The sequence below is a fragment of the Lipophrys pholis genome (genome assembly GCF_963383615.2).
Source record: "Lipophrys pholis genome assembly, chromosome: 6".
In the NCBI taxonomy this organism is placed as follows: Eukaryota; Metazoa; Chordata; class Actinopteri; order Blenniiformes; family Blenniidae; genus Lipophrys; species Lipophrys pholis.
The window spans coordinates 23706121-23725155 of record NC_137629.1 but is presented as its reverse complement, the minus strand read 5'-3'; the positions used below and the strand labels follow the sequence as shown (position 1 = coordinate 23725155).

Genomic DNA, 19035 nt, shown 5'->3' with positions numbered 1-19035 from the left:
TTAAGGACAGTCCACGACTGAAAATGGGGAAAGTTTCCATAAGTAGGCACAATGAAACGTTATGAGACGCATTGTCTGGGAACACAAGCCCCCTTGTGTCTTCAAGGAGAACTACAAGCTTTTGGCAGGGTGTGAAAAAAGTTTATTTTATTTTGGTTTCACATACAGTACATGAGCGTTTATTACATATTTCACAAAGCATCTCTCCTGTTTTATGAAGTCAATTATCAGTTTACCAACGTACATATAAAAATTCTAAGTGCTTATTAAGTGATGTGGACGGAAACAAGCTTGTACTATATATAATCAAGAGGATATTTACATAGTGCAGAAATGAGTATTACTGTGTTAAAAAGGATATCGCACATAGATTTCAAGGTAAATAGATCTTCACCAACGCCCTTTCGCAAAGCAAAACACAAACTGGACGAGACATCAAGACACAAAGGACGACTACACACTGACATATTTCTGTTCAGGAAAAAGTTGATTTATAGGACCATGTGTACCAAAATGGTTATGAATTTTAGAAAAGGTCACAAGAAAACAGTCATACAAATGCTCGACAAATCAGAGACAAAATGCTTTTTGGGAATAAAGAGAACTTTCCTTTGAGGTTCAAACCACAAACTGATAAATATCATTTTTGCTTATACTGATAGTTTATAAGCATGCATCTCAGGAGAACTGGAGTAACATACTTTGAATTCACTCGTCAATTGTGATTGGATGACGAGAATGTCAAACACTGTATGGTGCGAAGTCAGACTGAGCCATCACATATTAAAAAAAAAAAAAAAGAACACGCTTCTTTCTGCCAACATTTGAGAAATGTTTACTTGCTCATGCAACCAAATGTTTTTCAAGTCCTGTGGAGACAGCTGCTGAACTACTGGCTTCATCCACTTTCACACTGGGCTCACAGAGGTCTCTTTTCTCCAGCATAGCGTATTGGAATGGTGGGACATCACAGCTGGTAAAGTCCAGTTTCTTGGGAGCACTGCAGTTGTTAAAGTCAAATTTCTTGCTGGCGTCACAGCCCGACTCAAGCCTCTTGAGCCGAGTGAGACTCTTGATGCTGCCCGGCGGCCTGCCGGGGCTGACCTTATATCCCGCAGCTTTGGTTGTTCCTAGAGGCCTTCCTGGGCTGGTTTTGAACCCGGCCGCTCTAGTCGTCCCGAGTGGACGCCCCGTACTCGTACGGTACCCGGCAGACTTTGTGGTCCCCGATGGCCTTCCTCGCCGCCCTGATTTCACAATGCCCTTCTTTTTCTTTGAGCCTTCGGGTCCTGGAGCCTCGCTGCCCCTGATTCTCACCGTCTGTGCGGGGAAGTCAGTCTGCGTGTCGAGCAGATGACATGCAGCAGTTTTGTGAAGTCCCTGTGGCAAAGGGGCAAGGCCGGCGAGGGACAGCTGCAAGCCCGGGGGAGTTGGAGAGGGGTAGAATTTGCTGGATTGTGTGCTACATAAGTCAAAGTGGCTGGCTGGGTGACAGTCGTCTGCCAGTCCACTCATGCAAAAGTCATTGCTGCTGGTGGTCACCTGATGCATCATTTTCTGTTGAGGCGCAGAGAAAAACAAATGTTAGACAAACAGGACATGTGTACTCAAACTAACGTGGACCCCATTTGATAGTGGAGCACAAAAAAAAAAAGAAAAAAAGAAAAGGCCTGTTAGCGATGCAACACAGGACATCAACAATGAAAGCTTAAAAGTCCGTTTAATGTTCACTCTTCGCTAGCAAAAAGTGCGCCATGCACGGAAAAGACGACGTAAAGGGCTTCCACCGGGGAAAGCGCCACTGTTTCAAGAGGAAAAACGAACAGTTCGTACCTTATTTGTTGTTGGATGCTGGACGGGAAACGGTTCATTGGGAATCGCAAACACTTCCGTCCCCTGGCAGCCACAACATCTTTCAGAAGACGCAGCTCAATCTGCACCCTGCCGCCTCTGACTATCGTCTCAAAGCGGGGCTGTGATTTCTGCTGCCTATTTCATGCTTGGATAATCCCGCACGCAGAGCTCCGGATGAGAGTGGCAGCCATTTTCGGCCGGAGGAGAGAGAAAAAAAATTAATAAAACAGTATGCCCCAACCGCGCATGCGCAGAACGAGGACCCCGTCCAGGAAACGTGGAAGCAGATTTGTGACGCAATAGCTCTGCAAAATATAGATCGTATCGAACAAAGAAAGCTCTAAGCCTCGGATCTTTTATTATACTAAAAGGTAATAAGCATGAAGCTCCTGCAGCTACGCTAAAGCTAATTCATTTCAGCTACAATGCACACTACTGATACACTTATTAAATACTGGATATTGTTAGAAAATATGTGTGCAATGTGACAGTGACAACAACAGAGACTTTCCATTTTTGTAGTTTTATTAACATCAGACACTGGATTTATGGAGCAACCACAGTGCTAGAGCAGGTAGCAATATACATTGATCGATGTCCCCCGACAATGGTGGTCTTTGTAAATTCAGTCCACAGGACTTAGGACTCCTTGATGAGCTTGGTCAGCTTCTGGATCTTTGTTTTGGTGGACATGTCCACATACTTGTCACCAATACTGACGATCATGCCTCCCAGGATTGCGGAATCAGTCTGTGAAAAGATGAAAAAAAGGTACACATCAATCACAAAAAGTCCTTACACGGATGTTTATTCATCAATTTAGTTCCAGAATGATATTGAACACCTTAAGTTATATTTGAATTATTATCAGAAGGTTCCTCGGAGTATGTGTCAGTACCATACCTTTGTTTCCAGCTGGATAGTTTCACCCTTCTTTAGAAAGCCCTTCAGTGCCACTTTCAGATCAGAAAGACTTGCTTCATCCAAAGGCTGAAATCGATTAAAAAAAATTAAATTAAAGAAATTTCAAGTTGTTGTAGAGTGAAAATGCAAACTATAGTTTATTACAGTTTTATACTTAAAAAAGAAAAAAATAATATATATATATATATATATATATACACACAAACAAGTGAAAGGATGTCCCCTCCTTTACCTGAGCAGTAGTGACAGAGCAGAGCACCTCTCCACGGTAGGCGCTCATCATCTTTCCAAAAGCAGCGATCACATCGGGAGTTATAGGGAGACGACCATTGTCAGCCAAAACCTCTGTTGAAGGACAAACATGGCAACAGTAAGTCACGGTCAGGGAAGATTTGCTACCGTTATCTTTTCCCCCCCATCTTAGAATTTGGAAGGAGAATAGTATACATGTTGTTAAAAATACAATCCGATCCAACAGCTTGGCCTTTATGAGATGAATCCGAATTTAAAGAAAAGAAAACAACAAAAAAATTAAAAACCCATTCCTGAGGTTAACCACTCAGACCAATGCCCCTCCTTGTGACAGGCCTCCCCTTGGTGGTGCCAAAGCTCTCTCGCTCGCTCTCTCTCTCAAAATCCAGCAGACTACAAGCTGCCTTGGAAGAAAAAACATCCGAGACATGAGTTTGTGGATGTAGGAAGTAAAATGGTTCACGTTGTGTTAGAAGGGCTCCTGCCTACTACTGTGGTAAATGTGAAATACAGAAGTTCACCTGTGGTCTGTCTGACAAGCAGGAAAACACAAATTATTTTGTTTAGACTTTGCATGTTTTTGCAGTACCCACTCAGGTTGTCCCAATATACTGTATCCTCCTCCTTTAATCAAATGACAAACATGTCTTCAACTTCTAAATTAGTCAGAGATGTGAGACTGTGCTTGTCGGTCACCGTCTCTTTGTCCCAGGTAAGCGATGGACTGGCAACCTGTTCACAGTGTAACCTACTTGGTGCTCTGGATCAGTTCAAGCCAATGTAGCCTTAACTAGGATAAATGGGTTGGAAGAATAGATTTCTTAATTGAACAATTTCTATGTTCTGCAACGAAAAATGATTTCCGTTCCACTTAAATTTCACACCCACTATACCAGATCAGTTTGAGCGAAGGCAACCAAACTTAATATAGTTAGAATTTGCTCATGTATTTCTGAAATGACTGAACATCCTTCTGGAAAGCAACCAAACAGTAAAATGTGAATAACTGGGAAATTATCCCTTTGAGTAAACTGGACAAAGCCAAGGTTTGTCATATGTTACTCATTCCATTCAGTAGTAATACTGTTATAAAACACTTGTATTGTGTACTGGGAGAATGGTGGTTAGTTGGTTTTCAAAATGGTGATAAAACCAAAAAAAAAATCAAAAATTGTATAACACTAACTATAACTCAATAGAAGCATCTGTGTTTTCTTTTATTACCACAATATCATGATGACACATACGTCAAAATGCACATGGGGTCACTGAGAACTGGTCAGTAATCGACTCACTGATGAGGTTGATAGTGATGGGTGCAGCCTTAGCCTTTGTAAGAGCATCAACAAAAGCCTTCTGCTTGATGCTGCGCTTTACGTGAGGATTCATCACGATACCAGACATTTTGGGGTCCTTGATCAGTGCCTGAAAAACAAGATGGCACACGGCCAGAGGCCAAGTTAGACACTGAAGGACAGACAAGGCAGCATGAAGTGGCACAATTTTGATAGTGATTAAATTATTAATGTAGTTGCTCATAATCAGCATATATATATATATATATATATATATAAAACATGATTAATGCCATTAAAGTTAATTGTACAAATGTGACACTTTTTTTTTTCTCCTTGATTTGTGTTTATGCACATTAGGAATCAGGTATTTTTGGTCAAATAAACTTACAGAAACATTTCCCAACTCCTTCTCCACTTGGTCCAGCTTGTTCTGCTTACTGGCAGCTGAGAACAGAGCCGTGGCATAGCGACCCTCCACTCCGTACACCTGGATGGGAGCCTGGACACAAACACACACAAACACACACACAGTGAACTAATCTGTTATCCCTTTACATTGAACTAATGATCGACCGTGCCAAGCGCAGTTTGACAGATAGTTTTACCTTGACCAGTTTTGAGACAGGCCTGACGACAGACGTGCTGAACTGGCGGACCTGAAAAAGAACAAAATCACAGTTATAAATGCAGGGATGTGGAAATCTGTGCCAATAAGCTCGCGCTACGGTCGTTGACGGTAAAGACTGTTAGCTAGCAGGCTAACGTGTTAGCAGTCATTCAAGTGCAACGAGTGTTTTGAACTAATTGAGTATTTAGCTTCATTTTAAGCCGGCCAAAAGCAATGCAACATATAATTCGGCTTTCGCCCTTTAAAAATACGGTTCCGTGTCATCATACAATAAATAATTTTGCATAAAATGATTGGACGTCTTACCTGCTGTCCTAGCATGTGTGCTGCCATTTTCTCCTACAGCTGTCCAAAGTGGAGCGACCCACTGCGCATGCGTATATGAGAGGAGACCGGGGCTTATGGGTAATGTGTGGGTAATGTAGTTTTACTGCACTCTAACAGTAAGAGGAAAAACTCCACAATGGACTACAAAAATAATGCTAATGTCTCACAAATCTGCTCTGAAAAAGAAGAAGAAGAAGAAGAACAAATCTGCAGTTAACACATCAAATAATTTACATGAAGCTCTTGTCATTTTGGGTGGCCATAGGTAATGTTGTAAATAATTCCTATAGGATACAGGCAAAAGAGGTGAATGTGCTGTAGCTCTCTGGCGCCCCTCATGTTATTTGTTGGGTTGCTGCCAGATCTGGGTTGGATCCGACCTGACTGGGCAGCAGGTGACACCCGGCGCAGGTCACCTGTTCATCACAGAGCAAACAAATATAGATACAATTTAGAGAGATTACCTTCGATTGCATGTTTTTGGACTTTTAGATGGAGAATCTGGAATAACCCATGCATGGGGAGAACATGCAAACTTTGTTCTAGATAAAAAATTTAAAAATAAAACCGAAACAATAACTGCGAAAGAACAAGGTGTTAGGTGTAATGTCGGCGCGGTGACGTCTTTGTTTAATAAGATACAGCATTCACATGCTCCCACCGTCTCCGCCATGGTGATCACTGTGTGACCTTGGCTGGAGCACAAGGAGAGGCGCATCATCTGCGTCTCATGTGAGCTCAACTCTTTAGTAAACCGTAATAAACTGCATGGACGCACTAGGCAGTGCTGCTGGCGCATTCATTTTCGCGGAGCGCACAACAGATGCACGCGCGCAAATACGCGCGCACGGACGCACGCACACACGCACGTAGAGGCGAATGAGCAGGGAGCTTTTGAGCTGGAAGACGTAACGGAGCCGGGACACCGACGGCGAGAAGCTTTCCGGAGGATTTTTGAAGCTGGTCGGGCTCACGAGCTGACTGCCGCGAACCAGACATGGACGACAAGTCTTTCACCAAGGAGCTGGACGGATGGATCGAGCAGCTGAACGAGTGCAAACAGCTCACAGAGAATCAGGTCAAAGTCCTCTGCGAAAAGGTATGGGCTTTGCGCAGGGAGGGAGGCGAGTTATTATCATGCTGCCTATAAATGCTCTTACATCGAGGTTGATTTCAGTGATGTATCTCAGGCGCTGACGCCTGTTTTTTTTTGCATTTGGCCTTGCGCTTGGAGCACAGCACCATTTGGCTGCAGCTGCATGCAGCACATTTCTAAAGGAAAGCGCTGGCCAAGAAGATGGAGGGGGGTGCCTGCAAATATGTTTTCCCTAGCTACGCCCACGGTTGGTGCTTTTTCACCACTGGAGAGCACTGGCGGCAGCAAACTCCACAATAATCTGCTACATATCTGACAATCTGAAAAAGATCCTTTTTGGTTTTTTTGTTGTTTGCCTGTATGAGCACTTGTTTACAACGCGCACACACACACACTGTGCACGCCCACCCAGCACCACACTGGTGTTACCTGTTAACCTTCCTCTTCCTCTCTTCTTCTGGTTTTGCTTGACAGGCCAAAGAGATCTTGACAAAGGAGTCAAACGTGCAGGAGGTGAGATGCCCAGTGACGGTCTGCGGAGACGTTCACGGACAGTTTCATGATCTCATGGAGCTGTTTAAGATTGGGGGGAGGTCTCCAGACACAAACTACCTCTTCATGGGAGACTACGTTGACAGAGGCTACTACTCTGTGGAGACAGTTACACTCTTGGTTTCTCTTAAGGTAAACGATAGTAATAACCCCACTGGAGCCGGTCGGCTGCAGCTGAGCCGGGACCTTGTGAAGGGGGCATATTGATATTCAGTGATTATTGTTTGTCTCTTAATCCATTTTATTGTTCACAGGTACGGTTTCGCGAACGAATCACAATCCTGAGAGGGAACCACGAAAGCAGACAGATCACGCAAGTTTACGGCTTTTACGATGAGTGCTTAAGAAAATATGGAAATGCAAATGTTTGGAAGTACTTTACAGATCTGTTCGACTATCTGCCGCTCACTGCACTGGTAGACAACCAGGTAGGATCGTGTGTTCACATGTGGCATGTGGCACAGTCACAGCGACTCTGTTATTTATTTATTATGGCCTCTTTCTTTATTAAGATATTCTGCCTCCATGGAGGATTATCCCCTTCAATAGACACACTGGAACACATCAGAGCGCTGGATCGCTTGCAAGAGGTTCCTCATGAGGTATTAACTATTTTCAACTATATATTGACAATTAACCGTAAAGTGTATGTATGTTCAGAGGGTAATTTTAGGAATGTATTCAGGGGATACAGTAGGACCAGCTGCTTTATACTGATTTATTCTATTTATTTATTCTACATTTAGGAAAAACTAATTACTGTGTGCAAACTTGGAGGACACACCCTCTACAAACGCTAACAAGTACACACAATGTTTCACCCTCTCATCCTTTAGGGTCCAATGTGTGACCTGTTATGGTCAGACCCAGATGACCGCGGGGGCTGGGGCATATCACCCCGTGGAGCCGGCTACACATTTGGGCAGGACATTTCAGAAACTTTCAATCATGCAAACGGTCTGACTTTGGTTTCGAGAGCCCACCAACTGGTGATGGAGGTACCCATTCTTTACTGATTTGATGAAATTACTTCTTTTTTTTTTCTTTTTTTTTCTTGTTTAAAGCTGATTTGCACATGTAGACCTGACCGTGCATGCAGTGACATGGAAGATAACATGGAAATGATCTGTTGATCATAGGGCTATAACTGGTGCCACGACCGCAATGTAGTGACAATCTTCAGTGCACCAAACTATTGTTATCGTTGTGGAAACCAGGCAGCGATCATGGAGCTTGATGACACATTGAAATACTCCTTGTAAGTCATTTTTTTAAAAATATATCTATATATATGTTAATATGTTTTTTGTCAAAGTGTGAGTTGTTGAGACGACCTTCCCTGTTGTGTTGTAGCTTACAGTTTGACCCAGCACCACGCAGAGGAGAGCCGCATGTGACACGGCGCACGCCCGACTATTTCCTGTGAGGCGCCACGGTCGAAGTGGTGACGGGCTGCAGAGGGACAAGAAGCTTTCAAAACCACCGAAATTGTGTGCCATAATTACAACAAAAAACGGAATCTGTCGTATCTAACCAAACACTACCATCCTCTCAACTATTTCCTCTCTGTGCATGATGTTTTAATTGCTAGAAATGATTGCAACCATGAACTTTACTGTCATAATACCTGCTGGTTTGTCAGGAGAAATGAATGGGGGGGAAAATAATGCTGAGAGTAACAAGTAAATGTTTGTAATCTTTGTGCTAGGGTGTTATCGATGACCAGAGTGTGTTGCCATATAGAGTATATAAGCTGCATCTTTTACTCGGCATGGCCTCAGATCAAAGGTTACAGTACATATATTGTGAACTATCTTCTTTTTTCTTTCTTTTTTGTAACTGAAGCGCAGCTTTTTATTTTGTGAAGTGAGACAATAAGGTTCAACGTCTGAAATATGTATCTTCTCTTTGCACTTTTGTATTTGATTTTTATCACATTGCACTGACAAGACTTTATTCTTTTTGTACCCTGTTACAGTGTAAGTAGGTTTCTTCCTGCTGTCTATTATGGGGAGTTTACATATACTTCATTTAAGTTGGCAATATTGACACAAACCGCATCAAGTGTAAGGACAACAAATAATGCTAACTCTGTGTTTTGCAGTCACAGCTATACAGAATAAAGGCAGAAGATGCTTGCCATTTATGTCCCCCTGATCACAGTTTGTGGAGTTATTTCCCACAGTTCACATCAGTCACCGCTAGATGGAAACAGACACCTGGAATCTGTGCTGATCATCAGCTCTGATGGGATAATCAACAGAAGGGCGTTCAGTCTTTTATTGTGAATGTGTGCAGGGAAATGTATTCATTTATTTTTGTTTTGTTTTATAGTAATAACTTTGTATATTATTTTTCAAAAATGCGATTGAGATTGTCATTACTGTTGGTATGTAGCATGCCATTTCCGAGCTGGAATTTTGTTTTCCAGATTATTTTATGATTGTTTATTTTAATTTGATATCTACCTACTTTATTGAATATATATATATATATATATATATATATATATATATATATATATATATATATATATATATATATTAGAGACATTTCCTTTGGTGAGAGTTGAGTGTCCTCTATGATCTATGAATGTCATTTAGTTGCACATGGGTGTGTGTGTGTGTGTGTGTGTGTGTGTGTGTGTGTGTGTGTGTGTGTGTGTGTGTGTGTGTGTGTGTGTGTGTGTGTGTGTGTGTAAATCCTGCAAAGTTTTAACAGATATTAATGATTTACTGCCTGTAAGTCAATGCAGCGATAATGCATGGGGCATTGACGGATGCGGTGCACAGATCGCTGCTGAAAATAAAAGCATGACTCAAAGGACCCACGCGAAGTGGTGAAGTGATTTGTCTCGGCTCAGAAAAGCACCTTGCATTTTGCGGTTTATAACAGACCACCTGAGTGCACAGCGTGAGGTTGTGTGGTCATGATAGGGGTGGTGTTGGGCACAGTCGCTGGAGGCAGGGCTTTTACTGTCTCGGTGAGGTTCCTCCTCCACCTCCTCCTCCACTGGGGGATGTGCCTCTGTGCGCTCTGGCTGTGCGCTCTCTGGCTCTGCTGACGCCGCTGCGTGAAGAAATTAGCTGGCTGCAGCCTTTCAGGGACACCTCGCGGACTGCCGGAGCTCTCAGTGCAGTAAGTAACTCGTGCACTGGCTGTCTTTGTATTTGATCAGAGATGTGCAGAGTCGAAGGGGAAACAGTGGTCAGACTCCTGGAGGAGCCTGCTGGATGTGTGGATGTGGCAGGCAGGCTGATACTAGTTGAATCTGGGGCGCACAGCTGGACTCTCATCGATGGCGACGATAATTAATCGTGTTGAAATTATGACACTTGAGTTTTCATTGTTTTGATGGTGGTTTCGTTTTTTTTGGTGTGTCTGTTGTTTTTTTTTTTCTTTTCTTCCTTAAATCCAACCCACACATGCAGCAAGACCTCCAGTCACAGTCCAGATTTGACTGGTCTAAGTCGGGTGAGACAATGCATGGGATCCATTCACACAGCGTGTTTACGCTGACAGAAAGCAGCGTTTTCTGCCCCCGATGAAAGACAAACGATGCTTTTAATAGCTGCCACCGCGCACCTGAAATATCAATTGAATTATGTCTTTGATTGGAAGGGGTTGCTGTGAAAGTGGAGGTTAATGTGTAGCCACAGAGGCCGCCGTTGATTGGTGGAGAGTGAGGGCAGGAGCTGCTCGGGGTTTAGAGGTTCAAAGGCCGCGTCAGTCCAAAGTTCAGTCCCCTGCTATCACTATCATTAGTCATCTACCTGCACATTGATACTAAACCCGAAGCAACCCAGAAAGGAAAGGGCCTCATGTGTCCTCTGCACACAACCAACCCACACTCTCCATGGCTTCATCTGATCAGCTCAGAGAAAGGGGTGTTTTGTTGCCATCTCGTGAGAGACCCTTTGACTTTAATTCAATTTAAAGAGACAGCACGTCTCTGATGCAGCTCATTCAGCAGCTCAAGAAGTGACTTCTTTGCCCCCCCCCCTCCTCCTCTTGTTAAAAGAAGCAGCCATCTTTGCTGCAGCTTCAGGTGGAGTTGGTCATGCTGCTCCTGTTCATCCTTGCACAGTCCTGTCCTGAGTCCCGGTGTCCCTGCCTGCACAGCAGCACTTCCCCAAGAGCAAGGAACAAATGGTTAAAAAAACCAGATCAGACTGGGTTTCAGGGATCCATATGCAGCCTGCTGTATGCATAGCTACACAGCTGATGTGTTTGATTGTGCACCGTCCAGCAGGCTCACATGATTTTAGTGTGATACTAAGTAGATGAACATGAACAGTGTTCTCTCTCTTGTTGGACTCAGTTGTAACTGCACTGTGTCCGTTTCTCTGATGTTTTTGATCACATGTGCATCTGCATTTCCTACCTGCAGCATTTCAGAAGCAAAACAATTATTGACTTATTTATAGTCATTTGTCCTTGACTTGTGTACTTTTGATCTCTGACTTCTGTCTTATTTGCACCCGTTATGTGGAAATAATGAAGTACAAATCTGATTGGCTAAATATGCTGACATGATGAATACACAGTGCATGGAAACATGTCATTCACTGTTGTTCAGTTAGTCTTTCTGATGACCAATTAGAAATATATAATCTGTAATGTCCAGTTAGCCCGAGCCTGTCTAATCTGGATTTGGACTGTTGAATTACAGATGTAATTTTAAGGAAATAGCCCCTGTTGGAGCCAGAAGCCACATGCGGTTTTATTCCTATTAATTTAGTAGTTTGTGGTTAAAAGATTTGTACTTTTTTTTTTTTTTTTTTTTTAATCTCATCAGAGTAAAAATAAAAAATGCAGAGGGTTTTGTAACCATCCCAGAACTGTTTTTCACTCACAGTTTGGGGGGTTGGTGTGTGCCCATAACAGGGCTTTGCAATTTAGCGCTTCACAACCCTTGTCAGGTCAGCCGTCACCATAGCAACGTTATGCTGAATTAGTGGCATGGCAGTCGAGAAAGGCGCTTTGTGTTTCACGCGTCCTCCTTCCCTGACTTGTGTCTGAAAAAGAAAAAAAAACGAGGACTAAAGAGCTCGGGGTCCTTGGGTGAGTGCCAGAGCAGGCTGCTGGATTCCTGGATCGGTGTCAGTCGCTGGGCTTCTCGTTGTGACGTTGGTATTGCCATGTAGTTCTCCCCCTGTAGAATTATTCCTGAAAACCTTCTGAACCTTACAAAACCTCACTTCATTTTTCTCCAGATAAATATGGCGGCGGAGCTTTCCACTTCCATAAACATCAAGGAGCCCCGGTGGGACCAGAGCACGTTTGTGGGCCGGGCCAAACATTTCTTCACTGTCACAGATCCCAGGAACATCCTGCTCACCAACGAACAACTAGCACATGCACACAAAATCATCACCGATTACAGGTACGACTAACTCCAGCTTTGTCCCCGTTCAGTACGTTTAATCAGTGACGAGTCTGTGTCATATTAACTTCGCTGTCCTGCAGGCAAGGCGTCGTCTCACCAGGTCTGACGGAGGACGAGCTGTGGAGAGCCAAATATGTCTTCGACTCGGCCTTCCATCCTGACACTGGGGAGAAGATGATCCTGATTGGTCGCATGTCTGCACAGGTCCCGATGAACATGACGATCACTGGATGCATGATGACATTTTACAGGTAAGAACTTGTAGGATTCGACTGTCACTCCGTGGCGGTCACACCCAAGCTCCTACTGACAGCAGCCATTAGAGCCGCCCTGCTGCTGCTGCTACTGCTGCTGCTGCTGCTGCTGCTGCTGCTGCTGCTGCTGCTGCTGCTGCTGCTGCTTTTCACCGCTCATGAGGGGAACTCAAAGGTCTTTTTGTTTCTCCAGTCGTAGTTTGATGTTGGTATTATGTTCACATTGAATTGGCTGACAGGGACCCTTGATTGCCGGAGGTAATTTTGCCTGATCACCCTGTGGTACTCTGGGTAACTCCCGTAGTCACAAATGTGCATTTTATTGCTGTATGACAATCGGAGACTCCAGTTTAAAATAAAGACTTTCTGAATGGCTGTAAATCAAGCTTTAGAATGTTCTATTAAACAGCTTTTAAACACTTTCCCACGGGTCTTCTTGGTCCAAAAACGTTCTATTGAAAGTTTATTGCCCCAAATCCATCTTTTCTTCAATGTTCCACCTAGTTTATATCCAGCACCTCTCTTCAGCGTGCAGATTAGGAACTTTATTCGTCTTCATGAGTTTTTTTTCTTAATGGACTTCGCAGGACGACTCCGGCTGTGCTGTTCTGGCAGTGGATCAATCAGTCCTTCAACGCAATAGTCAACTACACCAACCGGAGCGGCGACGCTCCGATCACCGTCAGGTAACGAGAGGGGCCTTCTGGCACCGGCGCCGACAGTGTTAACCCTTTTAATTCAGCGGTGGTTGTGTGGACAGGTTCTGTGTGATGTGATGACCGGTGGCTCTTCTGTTTGCAGTCAGCTTGGCACAGCTTATGTGTCTGCCACCACAGGGGCAGTTGTCACCGCTCTAGGACTAAATGCACTAACAAAGGTATAAATTCATGTAACCCCTACACCACGGCTCATTTACATGTAGTATTGGCCTCACATGCATGGGAATGAATTTTATTTTATTTTTTAATTGCAGACAAATCCTATTCATCACAGGGTCTTGCTCAGTTTTTCAGACTGTTGTGCCAGCTCATAAGTGATGACTTTGACCTTTATGTCCAACATCTGCGCCGCACGACGCTCGGTGGAGGCGCTACGTTTTTTGAAACGCCTCTCACGCCTCCTCTCTCCCGCTGCAGCACGTTTCACCTCTGATTGGACGGTTCGTCCCATTCGCGGCTGTCGCTGCTGCTAACTGTATCAACATCCCGCTGATGAGGCAACGGTAAGGAGGACACGCAGCGTGTGGGGGGAAAAGTGTGTGATTGCTTTTCTTCACGTGGCACACTCAGGGCACCGACTTTGCGATCACAAGACAACAAAGCTGAAGATTTCAGGGTAATTTGTGTGAATTAAGCGTCACAAGACTTCCGTCCAGTAAACGTTGCACTCTTTAGTATTTTCCATTTTTAACTTCTAATCAGACAATGATGCTATTGTTTTTCTCATTACTTCAATAAGTTCATAAATATTCTCTCTGGTCACTGGACCTTGGGATTATTCCTACTGATTCTTTGTAATTGAACGTTTCCAAAAAAAATAAATAAAAATCACTAATATTTACATAGATATCTCGATTGTATTTCTTTATTTGGCTGAAACACATTTTCTGCTATAAACTGCTTGTGGTCTTGTCCTCCAGAGAGCTTCAGCATGGTATCCCCGTGACGGATGAAAACGACAACAGGTTAGGGGAGTCAACAAACGCTGCGCAGCAGGCCATCTCTCAGGTTGTGGTGTCCAGGATCCTCATGGCTTCTCCGGGAATGGGTACGGACAGACTTCTTTTTTTTTTTTTTTTTTTTTATCAGCTCAATTAGACTCCTGCTATGAGATTCAGGTTTGTTTGTTTGAAGATCCTGATATTGTTTAATTAAAAGGACATTTAGATTCAAACCAGTGGTGTTACAATTTATTGTGTCTGTTTCAGTACAATAATGCAATGTGTTTAGCATTAAGTCTCTATGAACTCGCCCTCCAAATTTTTTTTGTATATTAATGGAAATCCGTTTTTTTACTGCCGCATCACAACCAAAAGCTTGTGTCATCGTTGACGTGTGTGTCGTTGTTTTTCCAGCCATCCCTCCATTTTTGATGAACCATTTGGAGAAGAAGGCCTTCCTGAAGGTAGGTGCAATGCCCTTGAGAACCCTGCACATTTTTATTTCTAAGGACGGCGAATGTAAATGGTGAGAACAAGTTGGCTCCTTTCAGTCGTCGCACACCAGAGGGATGAAAAGCTCTGATGGCATGAGGCCGCTCCAGTGCAGGAATTCACCGCTGCTTTTGTCCCTCTCATACAGTTTTTTTTTTTTTTTTTTCTTTCTCTCTCTGCCTGATCTTTTCAGAGGTTCCCATGGATGAGTGCACCTATTCAAGTTGGCCTGGTGGGATTCTGGTGAGTCGTCACAGATGGTTCACCTGATAGGCCATCACGTGCGATTACTGTACAATTCCAACACTGTTTGTTCGTATTGCAACTGTAAGTGTGGCCAATTATATTTTACCGAAACAAAAGTTACTGAAATGTGCTGAGAGGAAGTGTCATATTACCGGATAATGTTCGGAAGAGTTTTGAACCCACAACTCGGTTTAATTCTGAAGAAAAGATAAATACACACACTTCAGACTTTCCCGCTTTCTGGGGTCATTATATCGATTTAACTTCCAAATGGGTTTTCATCCTAAAACTTTGAGTTTCCTGGACATAAATACTTATTGTGTGGAGTATAGAAAAACAGCGATACACACACATTTATTTTTAAATGTAGGGACTTTCATATTGGCTTACATTAATTTTCAAGAGGACTTAATTTATGTTCCCAATAAAAACAACTCCCTTATTTCAGTCAAGAAACTAGATTTCAAGGTATATTAAAAAAAAAAAAAAGAAATATCGTAAACTCTTTTTATTGTGGTCCTCAAAGAGTTTCCTTTTTATATATTTTTCATTAAGTGATGTAAAACAGAGTCGCCCTTTTTTATATTCTTCCTCCCTCTAAATAATTCTTCACATTAAGCTCTATTGCACAAATTTTTTTCTCCTCCTGACTCATATTTGGCCAATAATCATCGCGTAGCATTGCTTCACTCCAGCTGCTGGTTTGTGTCACTTTTCCTCACAGCTCAGCTCTGTGGGTGGAGGTGTTGCTCTGTTGTTCACACCTCTGCGTTACACACAGATTTCAAGAACTGTTCAATGGATCACCTTGACATTGTTGCTCATTTACACATATTGAAAAATGTAAACAGAAACACAAATCTCATGCAGCTTCATTGCGACTTTTTTATTCAGTGATTTCAACATTTGCACGCATTAAAAAAAAAAAAAAAAAAAAAAAAAGGTTTTTATGAAAATCAATAGATGTTTGCTTTAGTGTTTCATACTTTCCTGTGTTTTTCAGCCTGGTGTTTGCCACCCCGCTGTGCTGTGCATTGTTCCCTCAGAAGAGGTGAGTGAACATGGTCTTTACTCCAGTAAAAGCATACATAGACACCGATTTTAAAAAAAAAAAAGATGGACTCTCTTCTGTTATCGTGAAAGAGTGAGTAAAAAGTACAGGCTCTGAAATGTACTGTGATCTGGTTGTGATCTGCCCTAAGAAGGGGGTATTGGGTATCTTCTTGTTCCATGTATCGACCTCCCAACAGCAAAACCTTCTGGGTGACTGCAGCATGCAAACCTTCCATACATGATAAAGTAGATAATCACATCAACTCCTCTACTCTTTAAATCATTTTGTCCTCATCAAGTGTGCATCCTCAGATTATCACACGCATCTTATTTAATCTGGTTTAATCTTGTCATGATGTTCGAAAAATGAAAGAAAATATTTGTCTCCAATGTAAAGTCTATTTATTTTTTTTAAATGTGAAAAGTTGATATTTGACCAAAAGGTATGGATTGAGTCGGATGAAAAATCTAACATTTTCACTTCCCATTTCTGAAACGGGGGGGGGGGGAAGTCCCACACAGCCACTGAACATTATCATCCCTCGGCTGGTTATTTGCAGAGTGTGCAGGATCCTTTGTCGCCTGAAAAGTTGCGTAACATGCGAACGGCGTTTTGTGCTTGACCCGTTAACTCGGCCGCCTTTCTGCCTCTGATCCAGCTCCATATCAGTCAGCCGCCTGGAGCCGGAGCTGCAGGAGAAAATCCGGGCCAGCCACCCCGGAGTGGAGAGGGTCTACTTCAACAAAGGGCTATGAGAGTGTGTGCCCCCCCCCCCCCCCCACCACCACCTCATCCAAACACTGCCATAACACAGCTGCAGGCTCGGTCCTCGCCTCTCTGCCAGCTCTCCTCATTCACTGTGCCAAAGTTAAGTTTTTGTCTCGTAATTTCCACCGTTCAGATGGATCTGTGAGGACTCCCCTCTCTCAGCCAGACTCCTCGTAATGACATGTTTGCTTCTGTCAGTGTGATTGTTGATTTTACTGAAACTCCTTGGGGGGGTAAAAGAAAAAAAAAAAAGTAGTGCAATTGGGCTGGGTAAGAAGTTCGATGTTCATCATGACAGATGTATCGTGGCCTGTGTAAAATTGTTTAAAGTGAACCTTTTTTTTTTTTTTTTTTTGCCCCTGTGCAGTAATTTTACTTAAGTTGATCTCACATCGCCATGAAAACACTTTAATACTCATCTGGCTACGGTTGGCAGAGAGTTTACTTTTTAACTGGCTCACAGATTAAAAACAAAAAAAAAAAACCTTGAGTTAAACAAACCTTGTTTATCATGTTTCAGAAGTTCTACCTATAAGATGTGATCCTATTGGCAACCACCGACGGGCCAACATGGTGCTATATGATGTCTTATATTCAACAATTATCATACTGCTCATTAAACAAGCCAGTCCTCGCATGGGGGTTTTCTGACAAGAACCCTTTTTCGGTGTTTCTCGTAAGACCGACTTCAACCAAACTGAAGCCGGTCTTCCAGATCACTGCAGCACAAGTCACTTCTATAATCTCCTCTATGTGATCCACGACTTTGTAATTGACAGCGAATTCGACCACTCAGACATCCGTGATACCAGTCAGTTGATCACAAATGCATAAAGCGACCGGTTTTATCTTCGTACGGCTTGTTAACCACAGCGCGTGACACCTGGAGCTGGTTTCTCATGGTCACCTGACATCGGTTTCCGGGGAAAATCAAGACCTGTCTTATATTAGGACCAATGGCGAAACTAATACTGACTTTGTGGCCAGGATTTCAACCAGCTTTTTTGGACTTTTAACAATTGAAATGTATTGTTGCATGAGCTCCTTCCCACAGTATGCGTCGGTGTGTTTGTTTTGGACCTCACAGTTGCACAAAAGATAAAGGATCAGAGTCCAGTCAGCCTTGGCTGCATCAGGATACAAGCAGAGTAAATGCTGATTGAAGCCATTCAAAAAGTTTTCCATCTTTGTCGTGCACGTCTTTTTTTTTTTTTCCTAACGCCACATTCACAGCTACAGAAACTTCACATCCGAATAACCTTCACAGTGACAGGTTGAGATTCACCAACGGATATATTTTCAAAATCAGGGATGAGAGTGACAAAGATGGACTTGAAGCCACTTAACTAACAAGTAGTGTTTTAAAAGTGTTGGACCAACCTTTAGAAAGCTCTTCATGATTTTCATTTAGGAAAAAAAGAAAGAAAACCCAGTGTAAAATCATTTAATGCAAATGTTTACATCTTTAAATTGAAACGCATCAAATGCTCGTGAACATTTTATTACATCCCTTCGTCATTGCGGTGTGTAATCTTCTGATCAAGTTTTAATGTTTAACATGCTGTAATCTCCTTGCATATATAACGCTGTATAAGGAACTTTACTTTAGATTGTGTTTCCAGAGAGACGTGTTGGAGCTGTTCTTAGCCGATATGAAGTGAAGTTTGTTATTCTCGTGTTCAAGGTAAACTGAATGTAGCATTTCCCAGTTTCCAGCTGTTTGAGGTGTGTTAGTCTAGAAAAGCACAATGTTGTAAAAGGTTTCTGATGCTGCACATTTAAAAAAAAAAAAAAAACACAAGTTGAAAAGCTGTTCAGTTTCCTCATCACGATGAGCCTCAGTACATCCACAATCTGAGAGGGGAGCAAGGATGAAAAAAAAAAAAAAACGATTAACTTGCCCTCTGACAGATATACAGTATTTATGTGTCCCTTAATATTTAAATGCATATCATGAATAACTTATTCTTCTTAAATGTGTTAAGATATAAGAACTGACTCCCTGGTGATAACATTCACAAGCTTCAATCAACCAAATCAAGTATTATCGTGGCCAAAGTGACACAAATGGACTTAAGAGGAATAAACGATTTATAGCCTGCGTTGATTTGAGATGAATATTTTTGAAATACTGTGAAAAAAAAAAGAAAAGATTGTTGATTGTGTTGCAGTACACTGGGCTGATGTAAAATGTTTAGACTAACTGGATGAAATAAAAGTGGATATAAAGCTGCAGCTGGT

General features: G+C 42.6%; 4 protein-coding genes across 6 annotated transcripts; 2 read left to right on the top strand and 2 right to left on the bottom strand.

Annotated features, from left to right (window-relative positions):
- Positions 1-129: 129 nt before the first annotated feature.
- Positions 130-1973, bottom strand: LOC308110809 (uncharacterized protein). The gene is made up of 2 exons (XM_080465397.1): positions 1834-1973; positions 130-1557 (listed from the first exon to the last, which is right to left on the bottom strand). Exon 2 carries the CDS (start codon positions 1552-1554, stop codon positions 844-846), a length of 711 nt encoding a protein of 236 aa, XP_080321523.1. The 5' UTR covers positions 1555-1557; positions 1834-1973; the 3' UTR covers positions 130-843.
- A 383-nt stretch (positions 1974-2356) lies between these two features.
- On the bottom strand, positions 2357-6186 carry atp5po (ATP synthase peripheral stalk subunit OSCP). The gene is made up of 7 exons (XM_080465398.1): positions 5263-6186; positions 4934-4984; positions 4717-4827; positions 4326-4455; positions 3011-3123; positions 2758-2844; positions 2357-2604 (listed from the first exon to the last, which is right to left on the bottom strand). The coding sequence occupies exons 1-7, from the start codon at positions 5287-5289 to the stop codon at positions 2494-2496; spliced, it is 630 nt and encodes a 209-aa protein (XP_080321524.1). The 5' UTR covers positions 5290-6186; the 3' UTR covers positions 2357-2493.
- Positions 6032-9094, top strand: LOC308110808 (serine/threonine-protein phosphatase 2A catalytic subunit alpha isoform-like). 3 transcript variants are annotated; one of them, XM_080465395.1, is made up of 7 exons: positions 6032-6382; positions 6854-7063; positions 7186-7359; positions 7444-7533; positions 7768-7929; positions 8071-8189; positions 8285-9094. In XM_080465395.1, the coding sequence occupies exons 1-7, from the start codon at positions 6281-6283 to the stop codon at positions 8355-8357; spliced, it is 930 nt and encodes a 309-aa protein (XP_080321521.1). In that variant the 5' UTR covers positions 6032-6280; the 3' UTR covers positions 8358-9094. The 3 variants fall into 3 exon arrangements, with proteins under 3 accessions (XP_080321521.1, XP_080321520.1, XP_080321522.1); XM_080465396.1 differs by lacking the exon at positions 6032-6382 and adding an exon at positions 6400-6626 and having other exon boundaries at positions 8285-9087; XM_080465394.1 differs by having other exon boundaries at positions 6091-6382; positions 7186-7533; positions 8285-9092.
- Positions 9095-9941: 847 nt separating this feature from the next.
- On the top strand, positions 9942-18748 carry sfxn1 (sideroflexin 1). Its single transcript, XM_080465393.1, has 11 exons — positions 9942-10069; positions 12148-12317; positions 12401-12571; positions 13162-13260; positions 13376-13451; positions 13711-13796; positions 14214-14341; positions 14649-14698; positions 14920-14969; positions 15976-16023; positions 16685-18748. The coding sequence occupies exons 2-11, from the start codon at positions 12154-12156 to the stop codon at positions 16779-16781; spliced, it is 969 nt and encodes a 322-aa protein (XP_080321519.1). The 5' UTR covers positions 9942-10069; positions 12148-12153; the 3' UTR covers positions 16782-18748.
- The last annotated feature ends 287 nt before the right edge of the window (positions 18749-19035 follow it).

What these genes read in the sequence shown, in the direction of transcription:
- LOC308110808 (XM_080465394.1), top strand. Translation starts at nt 6,281, where the DNA reads ATGGACGACAAGTCTTTCACCAAGGAGCTGGACGGATGGATCGAGCAG. An exon ending in TGCAAGAGGTTCCTCATGAG is followed by an intron (nt 7,534 to 7,767) that starts GTATTAACTATT and finishes CTCATCCTTTAG; the next exon opens with GGTCCAATGTGTGACCTGTT. An exon ending in GACACATTGAAATACTCCTT is followed by an intron (nt 8,190 to 8,284) that starts GTAAGTCATTTT and finishes GTTGTGTTGTAG; the next exon opens with CTTACAGTTTGACCCAGCAC.
- atp5po (XM_080465398.1), bottom strand. Translation starts at nt 5,289, where the DNA reads ATGGCAGCACACATGCTAGGACAGCAG. An exon ending in CATCACTATCAACCTCATCA is followed by an intron (nt 3,124 to 4,325) that starts GTGAGTCGATTA and finishes GTCCTTCAACAG; the next exon opens with AGGTTTTGGCTGACAATGGT. An exon ending in GCTCTGTCACTACTGCTCAG is followed by an intron (nt 2,845 to 3,010) that starts GTAAAGGAGGGG and finishes AATCGATTTCAG; the next exon opens with CCTTTGGATGAAGCAAGTCT.
- LOC308110809 (XM_080465397.1), bottom strand. Translation starts at nt 1,554, where the DNA reads ATGATGCATCAGGTGACCACCAGCAGCAATGACTTTTGCATGAGTGGA.
- sfxn1 (XM_080465393.1), top strand. Translation starts at nt 12,154, where the DNA reads ATGGCGGCGGAGCTTTCCACTTCCATAAACATCAAGGAGCCCCGGTGG. An exon ending in AAAATCATCACCGATTACAG is followed by an intron (nt 12,318 to 12,400) that starts GTACGACTAACT and finishes GCTGTCCTGCAG; the next exon opens with GCAAGGCGTCGTCTCACCAG. An exon ending in GTTGGCCTGGTGGGATTCTG is followed by an intron (nt 14,970 to 15,975) that starts GTGAGTCGTCAC and finishes TGTGTTTTTCAG; the next exon opens with CCTGGTGTTTGCCACCCCGC.